This window comes from Pteropus vampyrus, unplaced genomic scaffold (assembly GCF_000151845.1).
Source record: "Pteropus vampyrus isolate Shadow unplaced genomic scaffold, Pvam_2.0 Scaffold2, whole genome shotgun sequence".
NCBI classification, from domain to species: Eukaryota; Metazoa; Chordata; class Mammalia; order Chiroptera; family Pteropodidae; genus Pteropus; species Pteropus vampyrus.
The window spans coordinates 11,777,852-11,800,892 of NW_011888783.1; the positions used below are offsets into that span (position 1 = coordinate 11,777,852).

The following is a 23,041-nucleotide window of genomic DNA, read 5'->3' on the forward strand; positions in this document are numbered from 1 at the left end:
TTTTTTTCAATTGCAGTTGGCATTCAATATTAGGTTCAAGTGTATAGCACAGTGGTTAGACATTTATATAACTTGAGAAGTTATCTCCCAATAAATCTAGTACCCACCTGGCACCATACATAGTTATTACAATATTATTGACTATATTCTGTATGCCGTACACATCCCTGTGACTATTTTGTAACTGCCAATTTCTACTTCTTAATTTTTTCACCATTTTCACCCAGCCCCCACAAGTCCCATCCCATCTGGCAATCCTCATACATTTTGATTCTTAATAGAGTATGTTTACCAATTTTTTTGTAATGATTAGCATCTTTTGTTTTCTATATAAGAAATCTTTGCTTACTCCAAGGTCACAATAATGTTATGGTTCTCTATTATTTTACCTTTAATCCAGAAACACTAAGAATATCTTGAGTGCCTAAAAAAAATTTTAACTATAATACATTGCATTTTCTATGCTTTTGCTTATGCAATTTCCTCAATCATTCTCCCACACCCACCTCTCAAAATGCTAACTAATCTTCATCTTATCTTAAGAGATATCTCCTCTATGGAAACATTTATGAACCCAACTCCTAGCCAGATTTAATTTCTCTCTCTCGAACCTCCTTAACATTTTGTTAATAATACATGACCCCTGAATATCCTGCCTTTTATAATTAGTAATGGATTGAACTATTTACATTCTCCAGGGATATGGCATAGTGGAAGAAGAGAGTAGGAATAGTTCATAACTACAGCAACGGAAGCTTGATGAACACTTGCTATGTGTCAGGCACAGGATGAAGCATTTTCATAGAAAAATCTCAATTCGTTCTCCTACAAGTCCTATGATGTAGCTACTCTTACATGCCCCAATTTATGGAAAAGAAAATAGAGGTATAGAGAAATAATCACTGTCCAAGGTCACACAACAAGAAAGTGGTATGCCTGGAAGTTATCAGCTTTCTTCTGTTAATGTGTGTAGGAGAGTATTGCCTGAAGGATGTGCCATAGTGTCATGGTTGTCCCAGAAGCTCTGTGAAAATAAAAGGATTGATTCATGCACAAGAAAGTGAGGGTAGAAATTATATCTGCCTAGACATCTGCAGTGTCTGTTAGTACATTAAAAGCTCAAAGGTGTCTTACAGAAAAGAAAAACTTTAAACTTTGTTGAAGCCAGTATTTTCTATCCTTATTTGATGACAGAATCTTTTTCACATAACAATTTTACATATAACCTACTTTATGAAATAATAGTATAGGTTTAGAGTCAGATGAACAGGAATGTGGACCCAGGCCCTACTGCATACCAAGTGATCTTAATCTCTCATCCATAAAATGTGGATAGTAATACAAACTTCATATAGTTGTATTATAACTTAATAAAATAAGGGACACAAATCACTTAGCACCATAGCTGTCATAGAGTAGAATCTTATGAAATGGTAATAGTTGCTGTTATTTTCTTACCATCTTTTAGTAAGTAAAATAAAATCTGTCTGACTCTATTTGTAATCCCTGTAGCTGTCAGCACTGTGCCTTGCACAGTCGGTGCCCCATAGGTATTTATTGAATTAAATAACACTATTTGTGGAAGATTATTTTTAGGTAAATATATTCCAGGAGCACATATTATACAGCATTAAAAATTCTTATACATTTTAGTTACTTTACTATCAGTTTTCCATCTGTAAAATGGAGCTAGTAATAGAACCTTGTTTAATGGGTTACTGTGAGTATATATATATACACTTATATATACTTTTAAATATATAATACGTATATGTGGAAATATACAAATACGTCTATATACTTATATGTGTGTATACATATGTATACACATAACAATCTTAGGATAGTACACATATACACACATGTAATGTGCTTAGGGTAGTGCCTGGCACATAGTATGCATTTTAAAAATGTTATCTCGTTATTATTGTGTGGCCTTTTCAGAAGCAAAACCCTTTATCAGTCACATCCCCTATGCACATACCCCTCTCCTGGACTTGTTCAATAGTCTTTTGGTAAATTTGTTTTCCTCACATGGCAGACTGATAAAAGAATGGAAATAATGAAAGAAGGGATGGAAGAGATACTGTTTGGTGATTGTCCTGTTAAAAGGGAAAGTTTCTTAGTATAACAGACAACAAAACTGGGAAAGCAATAAAAAGAGAAAACTTAGTTTGGTAGAAAATCTGCAATGCCACTTTTTTAATTTCTTTAAAAGAAATCTTTGGGAGTTCTATAATTTACATTGTCTCTGCCTAATATATTTTTATAATATGTTAAGTTTTTTTATTTCAGTACTCACTAAAGCAGACATACATAATAATGGCATAAGGAGAAACAACTTCTGCAGAATATAGAACATACACAGATTTGATCTCATTCTGTAAATGCTTCTCCAAGCAGACATTCTGTGATTTTAGCATACTCTTCTTTCTACAAATGAGTTCTTTTATTTGTGTTGTGGTACATAAAGAAGAGCCTCAAAGCTATAACCTAACTAGACCTTCAAGATTATATTTCTAAAGGTCAAAGATTAAAGCAATAATTTCAAGTGTCACCTGGTCCTCAGATGAGATTTCGTTGTGATGGATTATGACATAATCCGTTGACATAATAAGGCACCTATTATGTTACAGAGGCAGTTGGCTGAAGTAATAGTTTTCTTTGTGATCATAGTGGTGAGTTGTCCTTCACATATTATTCATTTTATAGCTATAGATGAATACAACTAAGATTTTACCATTAAAATAAAATTTATGGAAGAGGGTTAATTGCATTCTTCTGGAAGAATGCAATATATGGACATGTGTAATTGCCACAGTGAGCAGTGACTGGTAGATCTTTGGGGTATGCATGCTGTGTGTGTACTTAATTTTCATACTGAAAGTTTGACAAATGTATATACATCAAGTAATATAAAAAACCTATGATCAAATAAAGTGGAACTCTATTACGACTTGATTTATTATGATATATACAAGATTATCTCCTATACTTTGAAACAGAACTAAGAAGAGGTGTCTTACATAATATTGCCAAATGGTTCAAAAAGTGAAAGTTAGTCCTGTTTCATGAGAATAGCAATGTAAAGGGTACATTGTACCAACCTTTGTATTAAAATACCTGGTCATTATATTTTCAACCTTTTGTTTTTTCCTCAGTGAGTTTTAGAAAAATTAAGGATTTTCTTGCAGGGTGCAATGCATTTTGGCCAAATTTCTGTTGGTAATCTTCCAATGACTTTTGGGCATCCCAAGGTTAAAGAGAAGTGCTCCCCAGTAGTAGCTGCAGCAGCAAAATCTGGAGTTAAGTGACAGAGATCAAACCACTAACTAACCTGTGCAAAAAAAGCCCTTTATCCCCATTCATTTCCCATTTGCAAAAACTTCCTTTGAAGCAATCAGCCTTGGTGAGGCAATATTATAAAGCAAGTTTTAAAAGTGAAAACAGCAAGATTAAGGTGAGGGAATTGATGAAAGCATAGTTTATATTTATTCAGAAGTACTTTAAAACAGTCTGTGTTTAAGATGGTAAATTGTCTGTCATTAAAATGCTAATGAAATGGTAAACAGCTGCTAAGTTTTTTTTATGCTAATGATTGGTGGCAGTTTAGTAGCTCTCAAGCCTTGTCTTTATTAGCATACAGATTTGATTGGGTAAGGGGGATTGTTGTGCATTCTGACCTTTGTTGATGGAGCAATCTGTTTTTCAAGTTCCATGTTTCATTCTATTTGATTTTAGTTTGTTAGTACAAAGTGACTCTTGCCAGGCCCTAGTGGGTAGGGGCCATGTATTACATGGAGTTAACAGAGCCATCATTGTGCCTTAGAGAAAGAATTTGCTTTTCTTTGGGAGACCCATGATGGCAAAATAATTATACATTTGTTCATTAGCCTGGTTAAATAGATACATTTTGTAAACTTTTTATATTTTAGACTTTTAACAGTTATAATAATTGTAAATTATAAAAGGCCATCAGTCCAAAATAAGAAATATATGCTTTTTCAATTTTGCTAAGATTTTAAATCAAAGCTTTTAAAGTACAGATATTTTAGTAAGTACCTCTGCAACATTTGACATATTGCTATAATAAATCATCTTGGATCTACAGCTCTGAAATTAGCAATGAATATAATGTTACTTAATTAGAAGAATAATGTATAATTAAATGCAGGGTGCCTATGTGAATGCCAGGCTGAGATCAGAGTATTTACTTTGGCATCAGAAAGACAACTATTACTGTTTGATCTATACTTTTGGCTGAATCTCTTTTTGCTGAGTCCTAGTCTATATTCCCTAATGCATGAGGCTGACCTGAAGATTTGTCATTACAGATAAATACTTCATATGCCTTTCTCTGTTTTTCTGTTTTTAGGATCAATGTAAATGAGGTATGACAGTCTATTAAACACCATTGCCAATAATATTCTGGAAAGATTTGAAATATGATGCAGAGTTTATTACAGAAAATCATTACCAAAAAATATCATTGAAATAGGAATTTTAATTATTCTGGGACACCGTATAAGAACGTTGATGGAAAATTTTAATAGTTGGAGCATTTTCCTATGCCATTCATTTCTCTTTGAAGTCAAAGGGTATCACAGGCATACTGTTGTTCGTATAGGCATGTCCTATATAGGCATGCCAGGAGAAATTAAAATCCTCATACACTGCTAATGTTAATGTAAAATATTCAGCTGTTTTGAAAAATAATTTGGAGGTTCTCAAAAGGTTAAACCATATGATGACTATATGACCTAACAATCTCCAATTCCACTCTTAGGTATATACCTGAGAACTAAGAATATACATCCACATAAAACTTAAAAACAAATTTTCATAGCATCATTATTCATAGTAGCCAAAAAATGCAAACAACCCCAAAAACCCATCAACTGATGAATGAATAAGCAAAAGGTGGTACATCTTCAGTGGAATATTAGCCAGACCTGAAAAGGAATGAAATTCTGATTCATATGACAACATGGATGAACTTTGAAAACATTATGCCAAGTGAAAGAAGACAATCACAAAAGACCTCATATTGTATGATTTCATTTAAATCAAATGCCCCAAATAGACAAATCTATAGAGATAGAAAGTAGATTAGTGGTTGCCAGGAACTAGCGGGTGTTGGGACGAAATGGGGAGTGACTGCTAATAGGTATGGAGTTTCTTTTAGGGGCTGTGACATATTCTAAAATTGTGTTGATGATTGTACAACTCTGTGAATATACTAAAACCATTGAATTGTACACTTTAAGTGGATGAATTATCTGGTATGTGACATATCTCAATAAAGCTGTTATTTTTTTCATAAAAGGCATGTCAGAACTTGTCTTTCATAGCGCCACCTGCACCAACAGTTACTTATCTGCAGTATGTGGAGGCTACAAGTTAAAGAAAAATGCTTGTTAATGAAGAGGAGTGCTTCAAATCTCCTACACATGGGTTAAACCAGACATCTAAAGAGATGACAGCCAATATAGTTGTTAAAAGGGAGAGTTGCTAATATAATATGAGGCTCATTAGAAGTAAAAGTGAAGATGAAAGTTTGAGTTCTTGTTCCAACTTTCTGTCCCCCAATACCCTGTGCTTACCCAGGTAGTAATAACCACTTTTAGGTTCTTTCATTATCCAATGTCTAAACTACCTATTCTACAAAGTAAAGGGCAACTTTCAGTTTGTTTTTGTAGAGAACAAATTGTGTCATAACTTTCTTGGAAGCAGACAGTAAATGTACGAGTCCAAGGTTCCTTCCCCTTGTAAAAACCCTATAATTTTCTCTGATTTGCATAAAACGTGCCTACCAGTCAGCCAGTAACTGAATAGTGAAGAGTATCTGGCTTCAAGAGTTTCCTCCTCTCCTCTCCTACATTTTTGGTTTGTTGGAAACAAGGGTTAGACAACAGAATGATCTCATTCTGTCCCACCTGCCAGCAGGATCTGAGTACTATGTATCTCAGCTGAGACTGAGCAACCTTGGCCTTTGCCTTGGGAAGCATTCTGCATCACTTTCTTAGACAAAGAACAAGAAGACCCTTTTAAATTGTGTTTTTCCCTCCTGTGCCATTTGCTTACTTCCAGAGTAATTCTCTTGCTTGCAGGTTGCAGCTCAGCAGACTTGTTTTTGTACCGTAGGTTGGGAAGGGTGATGGATGTGAGCAAGAGATTAAAATTTATATTTGCTTTGTTCTTGGCAGGCAGTACATGCCACACTACTACCCTTCCTGCTCTTGTGCGCACACCTACCCTGATGATGCAGCCTTCACTGGATATCAAACCATTTATGTCTTTTCCAGTGGACAGTAGTTCTGCTGTTGGACTTTTTCCAAATTTTAACACAGTGAGTAAATGCATTTTTATTTTATTTGTGTCCTCCTCAATCTCTTTTGTGAATAGGCAGTCAATGTAGCCTGTTTCCATAATGTGTAATTTTAGACCATATATTGGTTACACTGCTCAGCTATATTATAGATGATAAAGCTTCACCCATGGGAGTTAGTCCAAACAATAGCCAGCATATTTATTTTACAAGTATTACCACGAGTGACTTTTCACCTGTTGCTTTGGGCAATTTTGATAGACTTTTTCCGTGGCTTGAGAGCCCATATCATTTATGGGATGCTGTTCATATTCTCAACAACACAATTTTAGAGATATAAGCCACATTGATTTTTCTCTACCAGTACAAAGAAAAAAAAAGCTTTATCTCCCTGAGTACATTTTTATTTGGGAGGTATTTTAGATACAGACTCTTATACAAAAAGAATTTTTGTTTGGAGGCTATTATGGATTATGTGAATCTGGCTCTATTAGCAAAAAAAAAAAAAAAACCCACTTTATTTTAAATCTACATATTAGTTTCTACATGATACTGTGACATTTCCTTTAAAATGTATGATAAATATTAGTAAATTACCTAAAATTACCAGTGTTCTTCATTCAGGTCAGCTGACCTTTTATGTGAATGAAAGACATTTTGCAGGTGTGCCCAGTGGAGTATGACATCTTTCAATAATAGAATTTAGCATAAGATCGCTTCACAGCCAGATTTTAAACTTATAGTAAGAGAAAAGGTTAAACACTTGAGGTGACTGCATAATTTATGTCTGTTAAGTCAATAAATACTGTCAATTGGGGCATGATGGTGTACATAAATGATATGTATCACAGCATTTTAGAAGCTGCTATAATCAAGAAAAAGAATTGTATTATCAACACCACCAGACAGTGAGCATCTGAAGTATTGCCAAATGTTTCCTTTTGCAAAGTTATTTTCTGTATGAAATAAAAAAGCCCTTCCTCAAGGGCTGTAAATAAAATCTGCTGACAGGCCTTCTGTTGTGGCTTAACATGGTAAGGTAATTAGAGGTTAGGGAATCAGCTAATGTTTTAAAGATAGCACTGGCCTTGACTTACCGAGTAAACGGTTGAATGCTTTTGTCTTTAGGTTTTTCAAACACAAGTTAGTTTTTTAAAAAAGGCATTAAAAGGAGAGCATCATTTTTAGTGTAGTGGAACAACTCAGTAAGATAAATCACACCTGGTTACACTAATCCATCAGGAGTGACCACCTCAGAGGTCATAATATCTCAGGGAGCTTGAATTCAAGCATGCATGTTATAATAAGCCTCTGTTGAAACACAAGTGATACATTCCAAACATCTTTGAACTAAGTTATGTACTTATGGAAACATTTAGTAGGTATTTGTATTTTGATTAATATGCATTTGGAAGATAGCATTTGTAGCTTACTGCACAAGTCCAATTACAGTCAGGGGCAGCATTAATGATGTGGGTAGGCATCAATGGCTCCTACTGTGGTTCACCTCTCTGTGTTTTTTAAACACAAGTAATACATAGATACTTATTTCAAAGGTTCAACTAAACCATTAACTTTCAAAGCAAAATGTGAAATTCATCATTCCCTACCCCTGCAAACATGCTTATTCCTTTTGCTTGAGGAAAGTGCCCGTCAGCAGCTAGTATGCGTCCTTCCAGGCCTCTTCTAGAATTATGTTATGTATATACCTAATAGGAACCCAATAACTGTTGCCTTTTTATAGCTATGATCATCTGATTAGCACAATTCTCTAATTCGCTTTTTTCAATTATCAAAATGCCTTACATATACCTCTCTGTTCTTAAGGGCTATAAAACAAAAATGGAAAGAATATTTTCATAAAGATTTTTTTAAAGATAAAGATATAGTTTCATAATGGCTTATAATGTTGTGTAGAGCTTACAGATACACTAACTTGCCTTTTTGTTTGTAATAAAAGTTTTTTCCCTTCTTAGAAGAAAATCAATTTGTAATTTTCAAATGAAAATACTTTTTGGTAAAGGTGAAAAATATAGCAAAGAACTTTATGAAATAATCATTTTATACTATTATATCCAAGGCATTTATTGGACAGGAAACTTTTGGTAGTGTGTTAAAAATTAAGTCATTGCAAGTAGAACCCTCTAGTATCTTATAAATACATGAATTTATAGGATCATTATTGGGTAACATGACTTTTTTTTCACTGAACTACAGTTTTAAGTACTGTAATCCTTTTACTAGAGGCTTTCCCATTCTAGTGTCCAATTCACCTAACAGATTTACTAAGGTAGTTTTACAAAAGTCATTGTCAACATTTTCCTCAAAAACCATTTTTACATCACTAATAATTACACTAGATTATTGTATATTTGTGATATTACATTCTTCAAAGGACTCAGACTTTAGAACATTTTAGTAGAACATGATTATTATCCCTATTGTCTAGAGGAGGAAAGAAAGTTAGTAAAAGAAGAGCTAAGACTTTAATTACAATATTTTAACTTCATAACTCATTTTCTGGCTCTTCTGTGTCCTTGGCTTTTTTGGTCCATGTCACTTCCTACCTCATTCAATGTGAACAAAGCTCAATCAGAAATCTTTTGTGCTCTTTTCTGGAAATGTGGTAGACAATTTTCAGAAGAATAAGTAAGTGGAAAGAGGAAAAGGATTTTTTGAATGCATAAAATGGACCGCTCTATAAACAATATCTATGAAGCAGAATATATTTTAAAAACAGTTAAAATTTCTTGTTAAAAAATTTTAAAAGTCTATTCTACTCAGTAGTCACTTGTTCTTTGAAAACCAAGGCAAATCCTACTTTAGTCACTTTATTTTTAATCAAGGATCATATTAGTGAACATAAGAAATATATTTTAACTTATAATTATTATTGGTAGAATGAGAACACTGTACTCTGAGACTATAACTGAATGTTTTAGAAGTTTGAAGTTTTGCTACTTTCTTTAAGAGGATTTAAAATATACATGTAAAGTAATGGTTTCCTCTTGTTTTTATATTGGAGTCTGACAATGTTACATCAGAAATATAGGAAGAATGAAACGAGATTCTGTCATAATCCAAAACAGAATAGGTACTTGTTCTATACTAAATTATAAGCAATGAAGAGATGTACCTCAGAACATTCATTTAGTGGCTGTTTTGCCTTCTGCTCCACAACTGACATAATCTTGCTCAGTGTTTACATGTGAAGAATAAACAAAAAATTCAGTACACTGACCAAGCAGAGTTGTGAAGAGCCATGCTAGGGAAAATGGAGTTTGAAGCACTGGTAATTTATGATGGGCTGTAAGTCAAAGATGCATGTCTGGATAAAGATGATGTTAGCTCAGCACCTCAGCAGTTGTACTTTAAGAGGGGCGGTTTTGATCCACTTACAGGTAAAAGACTGTGCAAACAAAACAAATTTTTAAAGATCTCGACCTTTATATATAAGGCCTAATAAGGTTCTCTGCCTGGCTGCCCACTAATGCTCACTTCCAACCCTGCTACCCTACCTTTAACTATTTGTTGTTCAGGGCTCAACTTAGATATAATCTCTCTCACAGAAAGTCACTCTTCATGTCTGAATTAAGTGTCCATTCTTTGTATTTCCAAAGTCCTCCCAGACTACCTCCATTATTGTAGTTGTCACAGCATAGTCTACTTACCCCATTACCTATCTTTTTCACTGGAATGTCAGATCCTTTCTTTGAGGACAGGAGTATATTTCATTTATCTTTTTGTGCTTGGTCTCTGACAGGTGCTCAGTCACACTGTTTTGAAGGAAGAAAGAAAGAAAGGGAGCGAGGGAGAAAAGGACAAATAAAAAAGACCCCAGTTCCTTGATTTTGAATGTTCATGCTCCCCCATCCAGCAAAGGGAATACCAACATTTCTGAGCTTATTCTAAGTATAAGATGATAGGCCTAGGTGTTTACTTTTATTTTTGTTTTCCTGGGAACTGTTGTTCTTTTTCTTAATATAAGTGCAATAATTAGTTAAAACTTCTCCCCAGCTATAGTTCTGTTTTTTTTCTGTATAGATAGTGTGGAAACTGCAAGTATCTACTACATTCCTTATCCTAAGCCCTAGTCTTAAGAGCATTTAGTTAAAAAACAAAGTCATTAGTTATTGAATTTTAATGAAAACATGGTGTATGCACTAAAGAGTTCTGGATTTTGGAAAGAAGATAAACAAAATAAATAAAACAAAATTACTCCAGGGCCCAAGAGACGCATAAGAAATACAATAAATAGACTAGAAAAGGCAAGATAATAAAAACCAAGAAATACAGGCAAAGTGAAAATAGTTACTGAACTTTATAGTGTTCAAGAAAGAATGATTTTTTTGTATGCTAATAGAGCTAATTTCATTATTTTGTGTTTCACTTTAGTTTAAATTTGCCAATTGCTTCATGGTCATCTTTTAATTATTGTACATAATGCTTGAGTAACTTCCAAAATATATACAATTGTTTCTCCTATTAGAATCTACCATTTCCTTTACTGTGGATCCAATTTATGTCTTTGTTCAACTGGGATAATACTTGGTGTTTAATACTTGGTGTTTATCAAATGAGATAATAGTTGATGTTAAAGTCTCCTTAAGAAGATATCCCATTCTTAAGAATGGAATCGTATACTTACTGTAATAGAGAGTATCAACTTAATATAATAAGTGTTGCAGAAGGCACATATACATATATACTGTAAGGACTGAATGTTCATATTCTCCTCTCCAAATTCATAAACAGAAGTCCTAATACCCAGGTGAAGGTATTTAGGGATGGAGCCTTGAGAGATAATAAGGATTAAATGAGGTCATGAGGATGGGGACCTTAAAATGGGATTAGTCCCCTCATAAGAAGAGACCCCAGACAGCTTTCCCTCATTCCACCACATAAGAACTTGGTGAAAAGGCAGCCATTTGAAAGCCTAGTAGAGAGCTCTCGCCAGAACCTGACTGTGCTTGCATCCTAATATTGGACTTCCAGCCTCCAGAACTATAATAAAATAAATTTCTATTATTTAAGCCACCTAGTCTATGGTATTTTGTTATGTCAGCCTAAGCAGACTAAGACATATATGCAGTGTATATATTGTGTGAGATGATAAGTAGGTCATTTCTTTTTAACAGCTACATATTGAGTATATGCACAGATGTATTTGTTAGACTCTTCATAGCTATAGCTATAATCAAGAGCTGCCTCGAGACCACAGTCACCTGTCAGCTTCTCTGAAGATTGGCAGGTGTTTTCCATGCCTGTTTATTTCAAATATCTTTGTCAGTCCTGTCATGTTTTTGCTATTGCTCCATGAAAACACAAGCACAGTGGAGGTCACTGCTGCTTTATTGCAAGAGGCTCAACAATCTTATTTTTGTGAAAAATAATGTGATTTTTGCTGCCTACCTTAAAATTATTTTTATTGATGTGAACAAATATGTGCGACAGAATAAAGATAATTTTTAAAGTATAAAACCCAAATCATTATATTAGAATCATCCATGACAAGCTGTGATCTATATGTTTACCATTTACTTTATCATTCTGGATTTTTTGAGATTCTGGGTCATTTATAGTTTGATAACATCAATGAACTTTTAAATTTTTCATTTCTTGCAGTAGAATTAATAATATATTTATCCAGGAGGTGCAAAATTAATAAATTGGGAGTCAATATAACATTTATTTTGCTGCTAATTCATGCTATGTTTCCCATGAAGTGTTCTTGTAGGGAAACCTGAAGTAAGCTAGGACATTTAATTTTGATTTTTTTTCACCTCCCTTTAATACCTTTATCTATTTAGTGAAGTTTTTATTTAAATATTTAGATACATATTTTTGTTTTATTTGATTTTTTCTTTAATTTAAGTAAAATATTTTATCTCTGCTAATGCAACTCAGATGTAAATTTTTTGCCGTTGAGTCTTCTTTTTCACTCTAGTAATGCTATGCTGTCATTAAAAAGTTATATATCCCATATTTTTTAGGATACTAGTGTGTCCAGCTACTTGAAATGACACGTTTATCTCAGTCAAATAAAAAAGCGAATATGGTTGAATTTTTATTTTTCTAATATGCTTAAAATATATTGAAGGGTAGGTAACATTATTTTATATGTTCTAAGGAAATGTATATATGTAAAATATGTCATGTTGAAATTTTCCATGGTTATTCAAATTTACTTTAAATGGAAAGAGGAGAATGGCCTATTATTGCAGTTAAATAAGTCAATAGCAACACTGCCCAGATCATTAGGAAAAAAAAATAGGCATAGAAAATCTTTGAAATATAGTACAAAACTAACAAAGATTTTGTGTAAATATTTAATTATAGATTCCTGAATATAAGTTTTTACATTCCTATTTTTACATCCCTATTAAAAAGACAGAAAAATTATGCAAACATGTGCACTGAGAGGAAAAAAATACATCTACACTATTGTCTCCCTCTCCCCTTCAAACCCCAAACATTCTTTATATTTAAAAAAATATTTTTTCTTAGGAAAAAAAAAGTACATTTTTATTTTTTTTCCTTGACCAAACTTTATTTTTTATTATTATTTTTATTATGGTGACAATTTTTAACGGGAGAGGTAGTTAGAGTAAAAGATGTCGAATATGTGGTGACAGAAAGAAATCTAACTATGGGCGGCGAATATACAATGCAAAATATATATGACTTACTGTTGAATTGTACACTTGAAACTTACTGGATTTCGTTAAACAAACATCTTTTTTAAATTTAACTCATGTCCGTTGCCTTTTTCACGAGTCTTAAGATGTATCTACTAAAGACTTATTCAAATCCCCCTTTTCTCTACTCAATCTTGAAGCATCTTTAGAATTCGTAAATATCATTTATAATGTTTTCATGTACATAATGTGTGGTTATGTATGTTCTCTCTCCCTAATTAAATTATTTGTTCTGGGTGCCTAGGAAAAGACATTCATTCATAACCACTTACTGAATGTGTACACGAGCCTGTTGGGCTAAAGAGGGGTTATAGTGAATAAGATGGAAGCTGCTCACTGTCTTAGAAGTTACTTCCTCCTCTTCACCATAATATAATAGAAGATTCTGCTCATGGTGAATAATAGCCAATTCAGTTGACTAAAGCTGCCAAGAAACATTAGATTAAGACCTTAACGGCCCTTATGGGATAAGAGAATGTAGATTTCAGGAGTCTGAGGAAGGGGACATCCGTAGTCCCACAATTCTATGTCCTCTTGCCATGTCCCTTTCATTATCCTAGTCTCAACCTCACACGGCTTTGGGGCTTCATCTTCAGCGCTAGAGTTTCAAGGATTATGTGTACTTGGAGGGTACATCAGATTTTCTGGCAAGACAGATCTTTAGTCTTGGTGCTGTCCCAGGTCAACATTTTTCAAGAGTACAGTCAACTTGGAAAAAGTGGCTATGTCAGGCCCTCTTAAAAAAATTTTATCATATTTTTAAGAGATCTTCAGTTAATTAAAAGATGACAAACCAACAACAATCTTGCTCTTAGGTTCTCTCAGTGAACAAGTTTTTATGTACCTGTGGTAAAGCAGGAAAGCTTAATAAATATAAAAGGTAGCAAAGTATTATTGTACAGAACATTCCCTCCAGCTTAGGAAAAGTATTTCTAAGTTGGTTGCTCTATAAACATTAATGGATGGTATTGTTCCCTCAGAAACTTTTATCAAAAGCTTGGGAACCCATCCGATAGCACAGACCATTTTCTTTCCCCTCCCTCTGGATTTTTATATTCAGAATTAAGTCTCAAATCTCTTTTGGGGAGGGAAAAACATGTTTTGGAATATTTCAGTGCCTTCACTTTTACAGTTGCCATTGAGAGTGCTAAAGATGAATTGAAGTGCTATTTAGCAATCTGTGAATTTTCAACATTCAAGATTCCAGTAGGAATCTTGGAAAAATACTTTTTTCAAAGACTTAGCTGTCAGTTTAGGTTTTCTTGCTCTCCTTTCTATGTTCTGATGCTTGAAATAAGATGCATAAACATAAATTATATGAATAATACCTTATTTTGTGGAATTCTAATATTAAAGGACTTTAGCATATTTTAAAGACATTCTACAATTAATTCTCTTAATATATCCATATATGAAATAGGCTATATGTATCATTGTTGTCCCTATTTGCAGATCAGAAGATTGAAGAATATAATCTAATCTTCTAATTTCTTTCAGTAGATAGCTCTGCCACAGAAAAGGCAAACAGTTAAATATCACACAAGCAAGAACTGGTCTCTACCCTACCATATCCTAAATTTAAATGTGTGTATTACTCACAGGTTATTCATGTGGGACATATTTTTTTAAGTACCCAGTAAATCTTTGTGGCTCCTAAAGTCAGGTTGAAATACTCTCCTTTGCAGTGTATTCTATTTAGAAGATAGATTTTTCTCGTCAGTCTCATACTTGTTTTCCTTATTGTAAACAGTTTCTAGATCAGAGTGGTATGTAGACAATATATCTTATCTCTTTCACAGGCTTATTATTTAAATAATTAGAGTTATACAGAAGGTCTCCAACAATTAAAAATATGTGTCCGGGTCTAATTTTTTTGTTTTCCTCATGTAGACACCAAACTTCCATAATAGGTAAATGGTTCATTGTCATAATAATATAATCAAACCCAAAAAGTCTCTGTTTCCCAAAATGAGGTAAAGTGATTAGATGCCAAAATGATTACTAATAGCCACTATCACATGACATATACTTAAGTTTCAACTCTTGAAGTACACTCCCCTTTTAAACAAGTTGGTGACATTAATTTATTTCATCACTCATTCATTGGTCATATCCCACCTCCTCCCAACAGCCACTTGGAGTATTCTCTCTCAGAGAAGTAACTCCGATTGACTTGTCCCAAAGTAAGCCTCAAAAGTCCAACCTGACCTTGACTTCATGCCACGTGGGAAAGCAGGAACCAGAGTGGAGGGGAGAAGTGGATAGAGCCATCTGCTTCAGCGCATAAGGAAAGAGCACTTAACCAGGAGTCAAAGGACCCATCTCTGGACTCATTTTCTTTGATCTTGAGAAAGCCACTTAACTCTAATTTTTCTCATTTAAAACTAGGATGATAATACCATTTAAAACTAGGATGATATACCGTTACATCTTGAATATTTGAGTGTATTATGTTTATGGAGAATTAAGGCTATAACTGAATATTTAGAAAATTTCTGAAATTTTGTGTCTGAAAAAAACATAATTGTATAACATATCACCACACTATTTTTAATCATTTAAAATACCCGTAGGTATGAAATGAGAAAATATTCATGAAAGAACTCCTAAAACAGCAAACTCTATTCTTATAAATAACATTAAGATTTTATGACTATTTCTATCTCTTTGATCTCTTCTTCTTAATCAATTACTTTAAATAAACCAAGTTATGTTTATCACTGGGACTGCCTGTGTGCATTAGAGCAATCCTAATTAAGGTAGATGCTAAGGATATACATATGGCTAAGACCTGGTTCTTGAATTTAAGAAATATACACTTTAAAGTAGCCATGCCTAGTACTTAGTAGGTGCTCAATTTATGTTAGCTGAATCAGAGAAAAGCAGGGCATACTTAAAGATCAGAATCACCTGACTACCTGAAAGCAATCTTGAGGGGCTGCAACTGAACTTGGAGTGTTGAGGAGAAGGTATATAGAATGGAGGTTCAGAATAACCACAACCAGTTTGGTTGGATTATATTTTCCCTATTTACTTTCAATGATACTTAGACTTTAAAAGCTATGTATGAAGGTATTTTGAACATGAGAGCTGTGTACCTAGGACATGTTGTCAGTGACTCCTAAGACATACTGATGTTTTCTGTTATATTTTTAAAATACTATCAACTTCCAAACATAGAACCGTATTCTCAAACTATACATTAATCAAATCGACATTGGTTAGAATGACAATTTTAGAAGATATTTCAAACTCAGTCACAGTAGTCAATGTATTGAATTATCCTTCGTGTACAGATAATGAAAATTTATTATAAAAATTCTTTTGCCTTGACTGTTTCAGATCTCCCTTTATCCTTCCTCCTCCTTTTTTCCTGAATTTAAATTGTCAATCATACAAGAAGTACCCACTTAACTTGTACCCTGAGCTATGGCATCTAACTGTAAATTTGATGCTTCTCAAAAAAGATTAGTAGTTTTGTATTCTATTTCAAAATATTATATAGACATTAAGGGTATGTACATATGAATGTAAAGTATTTTTCGACAGAATACAGATATCAGCCTAAATAAAACTTTAAAAATTATACAAGCTAAGATATTCATAGCTCCATACCTCCTAGGAAGAGCAGAGAAATATATGTATCTTTAGACTTCTGTGGAGGAAAAAAAGTTTTAAAACAGATACATTTTAAATCAGTTTCTTCATAAAAAACTTTCCAGGAAGACAGCCTGTAGCACATAGCTCTTCACTCCTTGTGCAATCAGACACTCCATTGTCTTTAGAGAGAGAAAGCAGCTGCCTCACAGGCCTGGCCCATTTAAAAGGTGAGTAGCTTCTAAAGAAGCACTGAGACACCCAGATGTGGAGTTCTTTGAAGTTACACTTCTGGGGGACCATCATTTTATTACAGAGCAAGGGTAATATCAGAATTTCCTGGGAATCAGTCATCATAGGAAATTATCAGCAATTCATAGACTCCTTTTTGCGTTTGCTTCAGCCTCAAGGGTAATCACAAAAGATTATAGTCTCCATTTCAGCCTTCATATCACTGAAATACTCTTCTCTGCTGAGAGCATGATTGATTTCCAGAGGCCAGCTTTTAACCCCAGATTCAGTAGGCCAATCGAACTGAGGTGGTTTGATAACTGCCAACAATTGTTATTATAGTATTGTTCTGTTGTGAGGCAGGAACTTGGTGGTTTATGACTAATTACATGAAATCTTTTAAATTAAAGTGACATCAACTTCTCATGTTGTTAGACATAGGAATTTGTCCCATTTTTGTAAAAGTGTTAGAGGTTGGAGAAGACAGAAAGGTGAATAAAAATGTCAAATGAGCATTTGTGAAGACTTTGAAGCGCCAGTCATAATTCTGAAATTCAGATAGGCAGAATTTCAGTATGGAAAACAGTATAATTCAGAAAAGTTTCTAAAAATTTTCATAAGGAATAGATAGATTATAAATACAAATGACTTTTGCTTCGTAATATTAAGTGTCATGAATGTTACTGAAGAATTTTGTGTTATAACAAATTGTAGTTCATATAGGTTTTTCTCCATTGCTTGACTAGGAAATCTTGGCATCATATCCATGGACAAAAAGTAAACAAATTAGATACATTTTTAACTGTACGATTTCATTTACTGTATTGATTTCTCTCTTACATGTGTTGCTCTATTCAGAACATATAGATGCAGAAATAAGTTTTTTGAAATAAATTTGAAATAAATTTGGTGGACTAAGTAGTTTTACCCATAAGAGACTACATTTCCTTACAAATTCAAAAGAAAAGGAAGACATAAAGTTTAAACTACTTTGAGTTTGAGCTATAGCTTCCTTGCAACTGCATAAAAATAATTATAAATCAAATGGATAAATGTTAAATGTCAAGATGTATACCATTAACAGATCCTTATTCAATAAAGCAATTATCACTGCAGACAGCAGAAGAAGGCACTTTATTAAAGCTCTTTATTTTACTTTACAAGTATGACACATTTTGCATAAAATAAATGCAGACTGAGACCAAAATGGTTTTTTGCTGAGAAGAGTTAATATGTACTACGTGCTAATATTTATATGTATATACATATACATCCATACAAAAAGGCAATAGCAAGATGAATATATAACATAAAATATTTTTGATATCACCTGTCTAACAAAACCACTCAGGGGTCACTTTCCTAATTAAAGTCCTAAAATATTAAGTGTGACAGGTGAGCCTGCAAGAAGGAGGAGCACCAGTAGAATCAACATTGGTATAGCCATGCTATCGTTTCATGGGGACAGGGGTGGGGAGGCTAGGGGGCAGTGAAAATGCAAGATACCAGTTAAAGATAAATTTCAGATAAATAACAAATCATTTTTAGTATAAGAATATCCTATGCAGTGTTTGGCATATATTTATTCTAAAAAATGATTTTTATTCACAAATCTGACAACATAGCAGGAGATCTGGGTTTTGGTCTTAGCTGAAGAGACTCAAGTAAGTTATTAAAATTCTCCAAATCTGTTCTCATTTTCAAGTGAGGAAGTTGAACCTAAATCAGCATAGTGGATCTGGGGCCTGAGCTACTTGCTTTAACTGGAACTGTTTTCAGTGTTTTAGTGTAATGAATTATTAGTTAGGATTGTTTTGGGATAAGGTTGAGAGAAGGTATGGGGGCTCAAACTAAAAAAAGAAAAAAAAACAGTTTGAAAACATAGATGATTCCTGACGTTTTACCACTGCGTAATGAGAATGTGGCATAGGGAATAAGAGCCCAAGATATTTAGGATTGGAGCATTGCAGATTTGTCGCCTTGCATGGAGCCTTGTCAGTCCTCCACTGTCAGGTTTTTTCCTAGTGTAAGAGATGAGTTGTCCTCCATTTGGGGGGGGGGGCGGGGGGGAACCACTTCATTTTAGGTTTGAATTAAGGATACATCCCAAAAGGCCTAGGTTTCCAATTTTGTACTTCTTCCTGCAGGTGGAGTTTTCTTTTCATCTTATACCTTTTTAATTTGTGCCACAGACCTGTCCTGCCTCAGCATCAGGATATATCTGATTAGTTACTGAGCAGTCTTTCCAACTTAGCTTTAACAGAATGGTTTTGAAAGAATGTCAGTTAATGCATTTGGCTGTTGATGAAGTGTATTGATTTTTAAATCAAGAAAGCTCATTGTAATATTCTTAGAAAGCTCTTGTAATATTTTCTAGCCTGTTTACCAGAAAACAGGAAAACATATCCTTACTTAAATTTGGAGACTTAGCACCAATAATTTTAAAAAATTACATTCATAAACATCGGCAAGTAGTCTAGTAACTTGTATGCCATTTTTTTTTTCCTTCTAAAGAATAAAAAATTCTTTTTTAAAAAATATATCTCAAACTTATTTTCAGCAGTGAATTTTATGTTATGGAAATTTAATCTTGGAGATAGTTTTGGGGTTTGTTTTCAAGTCTAGGTGACTAGCTTCTATCTTAGGTATTAGCCTGTCCTTTCAAACTTCGTAATGAATGCCTTGTTTCAATGTACTGTAGAATAATTACTTCTCATGACCTATCCTCAAATGAATCTTATTTAGTATTTTATACATCTTTTGAAAAATGATTCTTCAGTCTATATCCCAGAAATGATTCATTTCTTGTTTTATTTTACCCTGAGGAGGCACAATACTAAATAACATAGGAAGCGTTTGAGTCATTTATTTTAGATTCTCTTGGCAAATCCAGTTCTTGTTCCCTAAACTCTGAATAGTGTACTTTGACTAGCTTTGCTGGTGTTTTTTTTTTGGAGGAGGATGGTCGGGGGGGTGATATAGTTTATTGTCAACTATGTATGCCTTGGGCTGTTTATTTTTCTGAAATATGACTACACCTCATTGATAAATATAAAGTATAAATACTTTAAGGATAGTAACTTTTCCACAGACAAAATAATATTAATAATATTTGTCATAATTTTGTTTCTTCTTCTGTGCTATTAAAATTCATAACAGAGCTAAATTTGCATTAATTCCCTAAAAGATTCTGGGTAGTTTTTATTTTTCTTAAAAATTTTGTAACTTTTTTCATTTTTCCTCAGAAGGGCATTTAACAATTTTATATGAACTTTTTGTTACCTTGTCATTGACGAATGTTATAGCTCTTTCAAATCTGTATATATTCATTGGTCAAGTATTATTTTAGTTTTAGGAACATCAAAAATTGATAATATGAAAACCCTTTCAAGAACTTTCTTTGTATTCTGATGGAAAAATACATCTTTTTCCTAATTCTTTCCAGTCACATCTAAGCATTTACTTATTTAAGAATGAAAAAAGAAAGAAAAGAAAGAAAGGAAGGAGGAAGGAAAGGAAGGAAGGAAGGAAGGAAGGAAGGAAGGAAGGAAGGAAGGAAGGAAGGAAGGAAAAGAAAAGAAAAGAAAAAAGACAAAGAAAAGAAAAAAGACACAGAAAAGAAAAAAGAAAAGAAAAGAAAGAAAGAAAGAAAGAAAAGCACTGGGTTTTCTTAGGAGACATAATTTAGCAGACTACCTTAGTGCTTTTTACCTACATTGAAAGGAGCAGTTGCAGTTAGGGTTAAGGATACACTGGTCTCCTTTTAATATATCACATTAACGAATTAGATCTTAGATGCATTTTAAAACCTGACTATGGTACATATGTAATTAAATTTCAGTTCTTCAGTTTATATATCTAATGCTGAAATGGGAACGTCAACACCCAAAACATTACTGGATATGTGTGTGTCCATGCAGTGAGGTATGAATGGACCTTCAATTAAGTCTCATAACCATTGCTGACATAAGCTGAAAGTCTTATTTGCTAAACTGAACTTTTGAAGTGCTCTTTGATGTGGCTTCTTAAATTACCCAGCAGCGTAACTACAGCTCTGCTGCATCATTCTTGATCCCTGGCAGCATGGAAAATCACCAGGCATGTGGAGGCAGCCAGGAAAATGGAACATTTTACATTTGTACTGACCATATTTATTACATACAAGAATCTACTGTCAGAGTTAGACATTCAACTTCAGTAAGGTGTACAGGTCTAATCTTATGGCACTTCCCATTAACGAAAGAACTACTGTCTGAAAAAGAACTTAAAAATTATTCTTGCCACTCAGAACAATTTAAAAATAATCTGTCAAAAATGTTAAACTGGTTTTCCACTAAAGAGAGATGGCGAAACCACCCATTCATTTTCTTTTAGCTTTTTGCTTTACCATTTGATTACTCTTAAAAGTTTTAAAAGTGTTAGAAATGAAAAACATTATTTTTTTGTAATATCTTTATAAAAAGCTGTTATATCTTGGACAAGATATGTACTTATTAAAAAAACAAAAGAGATAACTCCCAGTCATTTTGCTATTTGCTAAGCACCAAGCCAATCACATTGTTCGGAAACCCACTAGGCAGGTCTCCAGATGAGACACATCTGGCACTTAGCGCTCATTTATAGAGAAATTCCAAAATGAAGATCTCTTTAGTTTCCTTTTCTCCTTGGGGATATGATGAGAGTGGTGGCTCTGAGATCCAGTTGTTGTCTTGGGACTTTATAGTTGAAGAAAATCTTCTGCAGAGATCTCACTTTGAAAGCTGAAGAGCATGCCCCATTTACTCTACAGTTGTTACAAGCTGTATGATTCCAAATTCTGTATCAACTTCCCTAAATCATGGATAGTGTTCTTATTTTTACATATTTAGTATGATTTACATGTAAAAGTGTCTGAATCACAGTTGTATCAAGACAACCAAAATGTTTTTAGGAGTTATCCATACTAAAATATTGTTTCATTCCCATTCTCCTGTTTTAATTTTTTTCATGGTACTTAAAACACTGAAAATACCTTATTATTTTAGATACATAGGTCTTCCCAACTAGAATGTTGTATTTTTGAAGGCCTTTTCTCCATTGTATATCCAGTTCCTAAAACAATACAGGATAGCCATTTAATAAATGTTTGTTAAATGAATCGATTTTCAAGAAAATAAAGTTTTTATGTAAACTGAAAATCATGTATTTATAAATGTGTGGTGTGTTAGAAAGGAACAAAAATTCTCAAGGACAGAAATGTCTAAGTTGATATGAAACAGTTAACCTCTAAAAAGGCTACATCATTTACTATCAGAGTGATCTAGAAAAAGGACATTATTTTATGGCAGAAACACAAATCTTTTAGCATCCTATCAATGATTCTTTTTATTCTTCCAAAAATAAAACCAAAATGGAATTTCTCAAAAGAGAAAGAGAAAAGAAAGAAAACTATTGGAAATAGATCTTCAAAATAGATCACATGGTATTTTTTTCCTTACTCTAACCATCCTTTTTTATCAATGGAATATAAAATTCCTGTTTGAATGAATCCCAGAGCTTTTCCAAGAGGGCCTGACTATATGGAATTTGAGTCAAATATATCCAGCTTTCTAAATCCATTTAAAACAAAACAAGGGGGAATGGGATAGTCTAATCTGTGCTCTACTCTGATTGGCTGCTTCAAATCTCTGGGCCGACTCCACTACCACTAGGGAATATTAACTACCACTAGGGAGGGTCTGGAAAGGCATCCTGGGATCCGACTTAATTTCTGCAGCAATCAGGTACTGTTAATTGTCAGCCAGCTTCAAATATTTAAAAGCTTACTGCATTTTGATAAAATAGTAGTAGTAATAATAATAATAGCTTTATTTGGTCTGAGACTTAGATATAATATGAAGTATTATTCTAAGTATTTGTTGTGTTATTTTAGCCATTATTCCAGTTATGAATGACTGATTAATTTTCTGGTGGAATAGTGCTATCCTAGTAGAATGGGGGTGCCACTGATTTTCTTTGCAACACACAGCCATTGTGTGGTTTTAGTAATGAGCGGGAGATTCGTGGAGAAGCACCTTTGCAAACATATGGTTCTTGGTTGAATCAACAGCCTATCGAGAGAATGAAACACCATTTGTCTTCTTTTCAGTGGCAATGATGGCATTCAAGCGGACTCCCTGTCAGGGTGCTCTGGGTAGGAAAAGCAGTG

At 33.6% G+C, this 23,041-nt stretch overlaps 1 protein-coding gene across 10 annotated transcripts in view; it reads left to right on the forward strand.

Moving 5' to 3' along the window:
- Positions 1 to 23,041, forward strand: part of ZNF385B (zinc finger protein 385B) — a 360,527-nt gene that overhangs the window by 283,661 nt on the left and 53,825 nt on the right. For 8 of the 10 annotated variants that reach the window (XM_023529071.1, XM_011356687.1, XM_023529070.1 and 5 more), the window contains one exon: positions 6,207 to 6,349. The exons of the other annotated variants lie outside the window; for them this stretch is intronic. In XM_023529071.1, the coding sequence (XP_023384839.1) occupies positions 6,207 to 6,349 (143 nt within the window). The remainder of the gene's footprint in view (positions 1 to 6,206; positions 6,350 to 23,041) is intronic. 10 annotated transcript variants of the gene reach the window in all.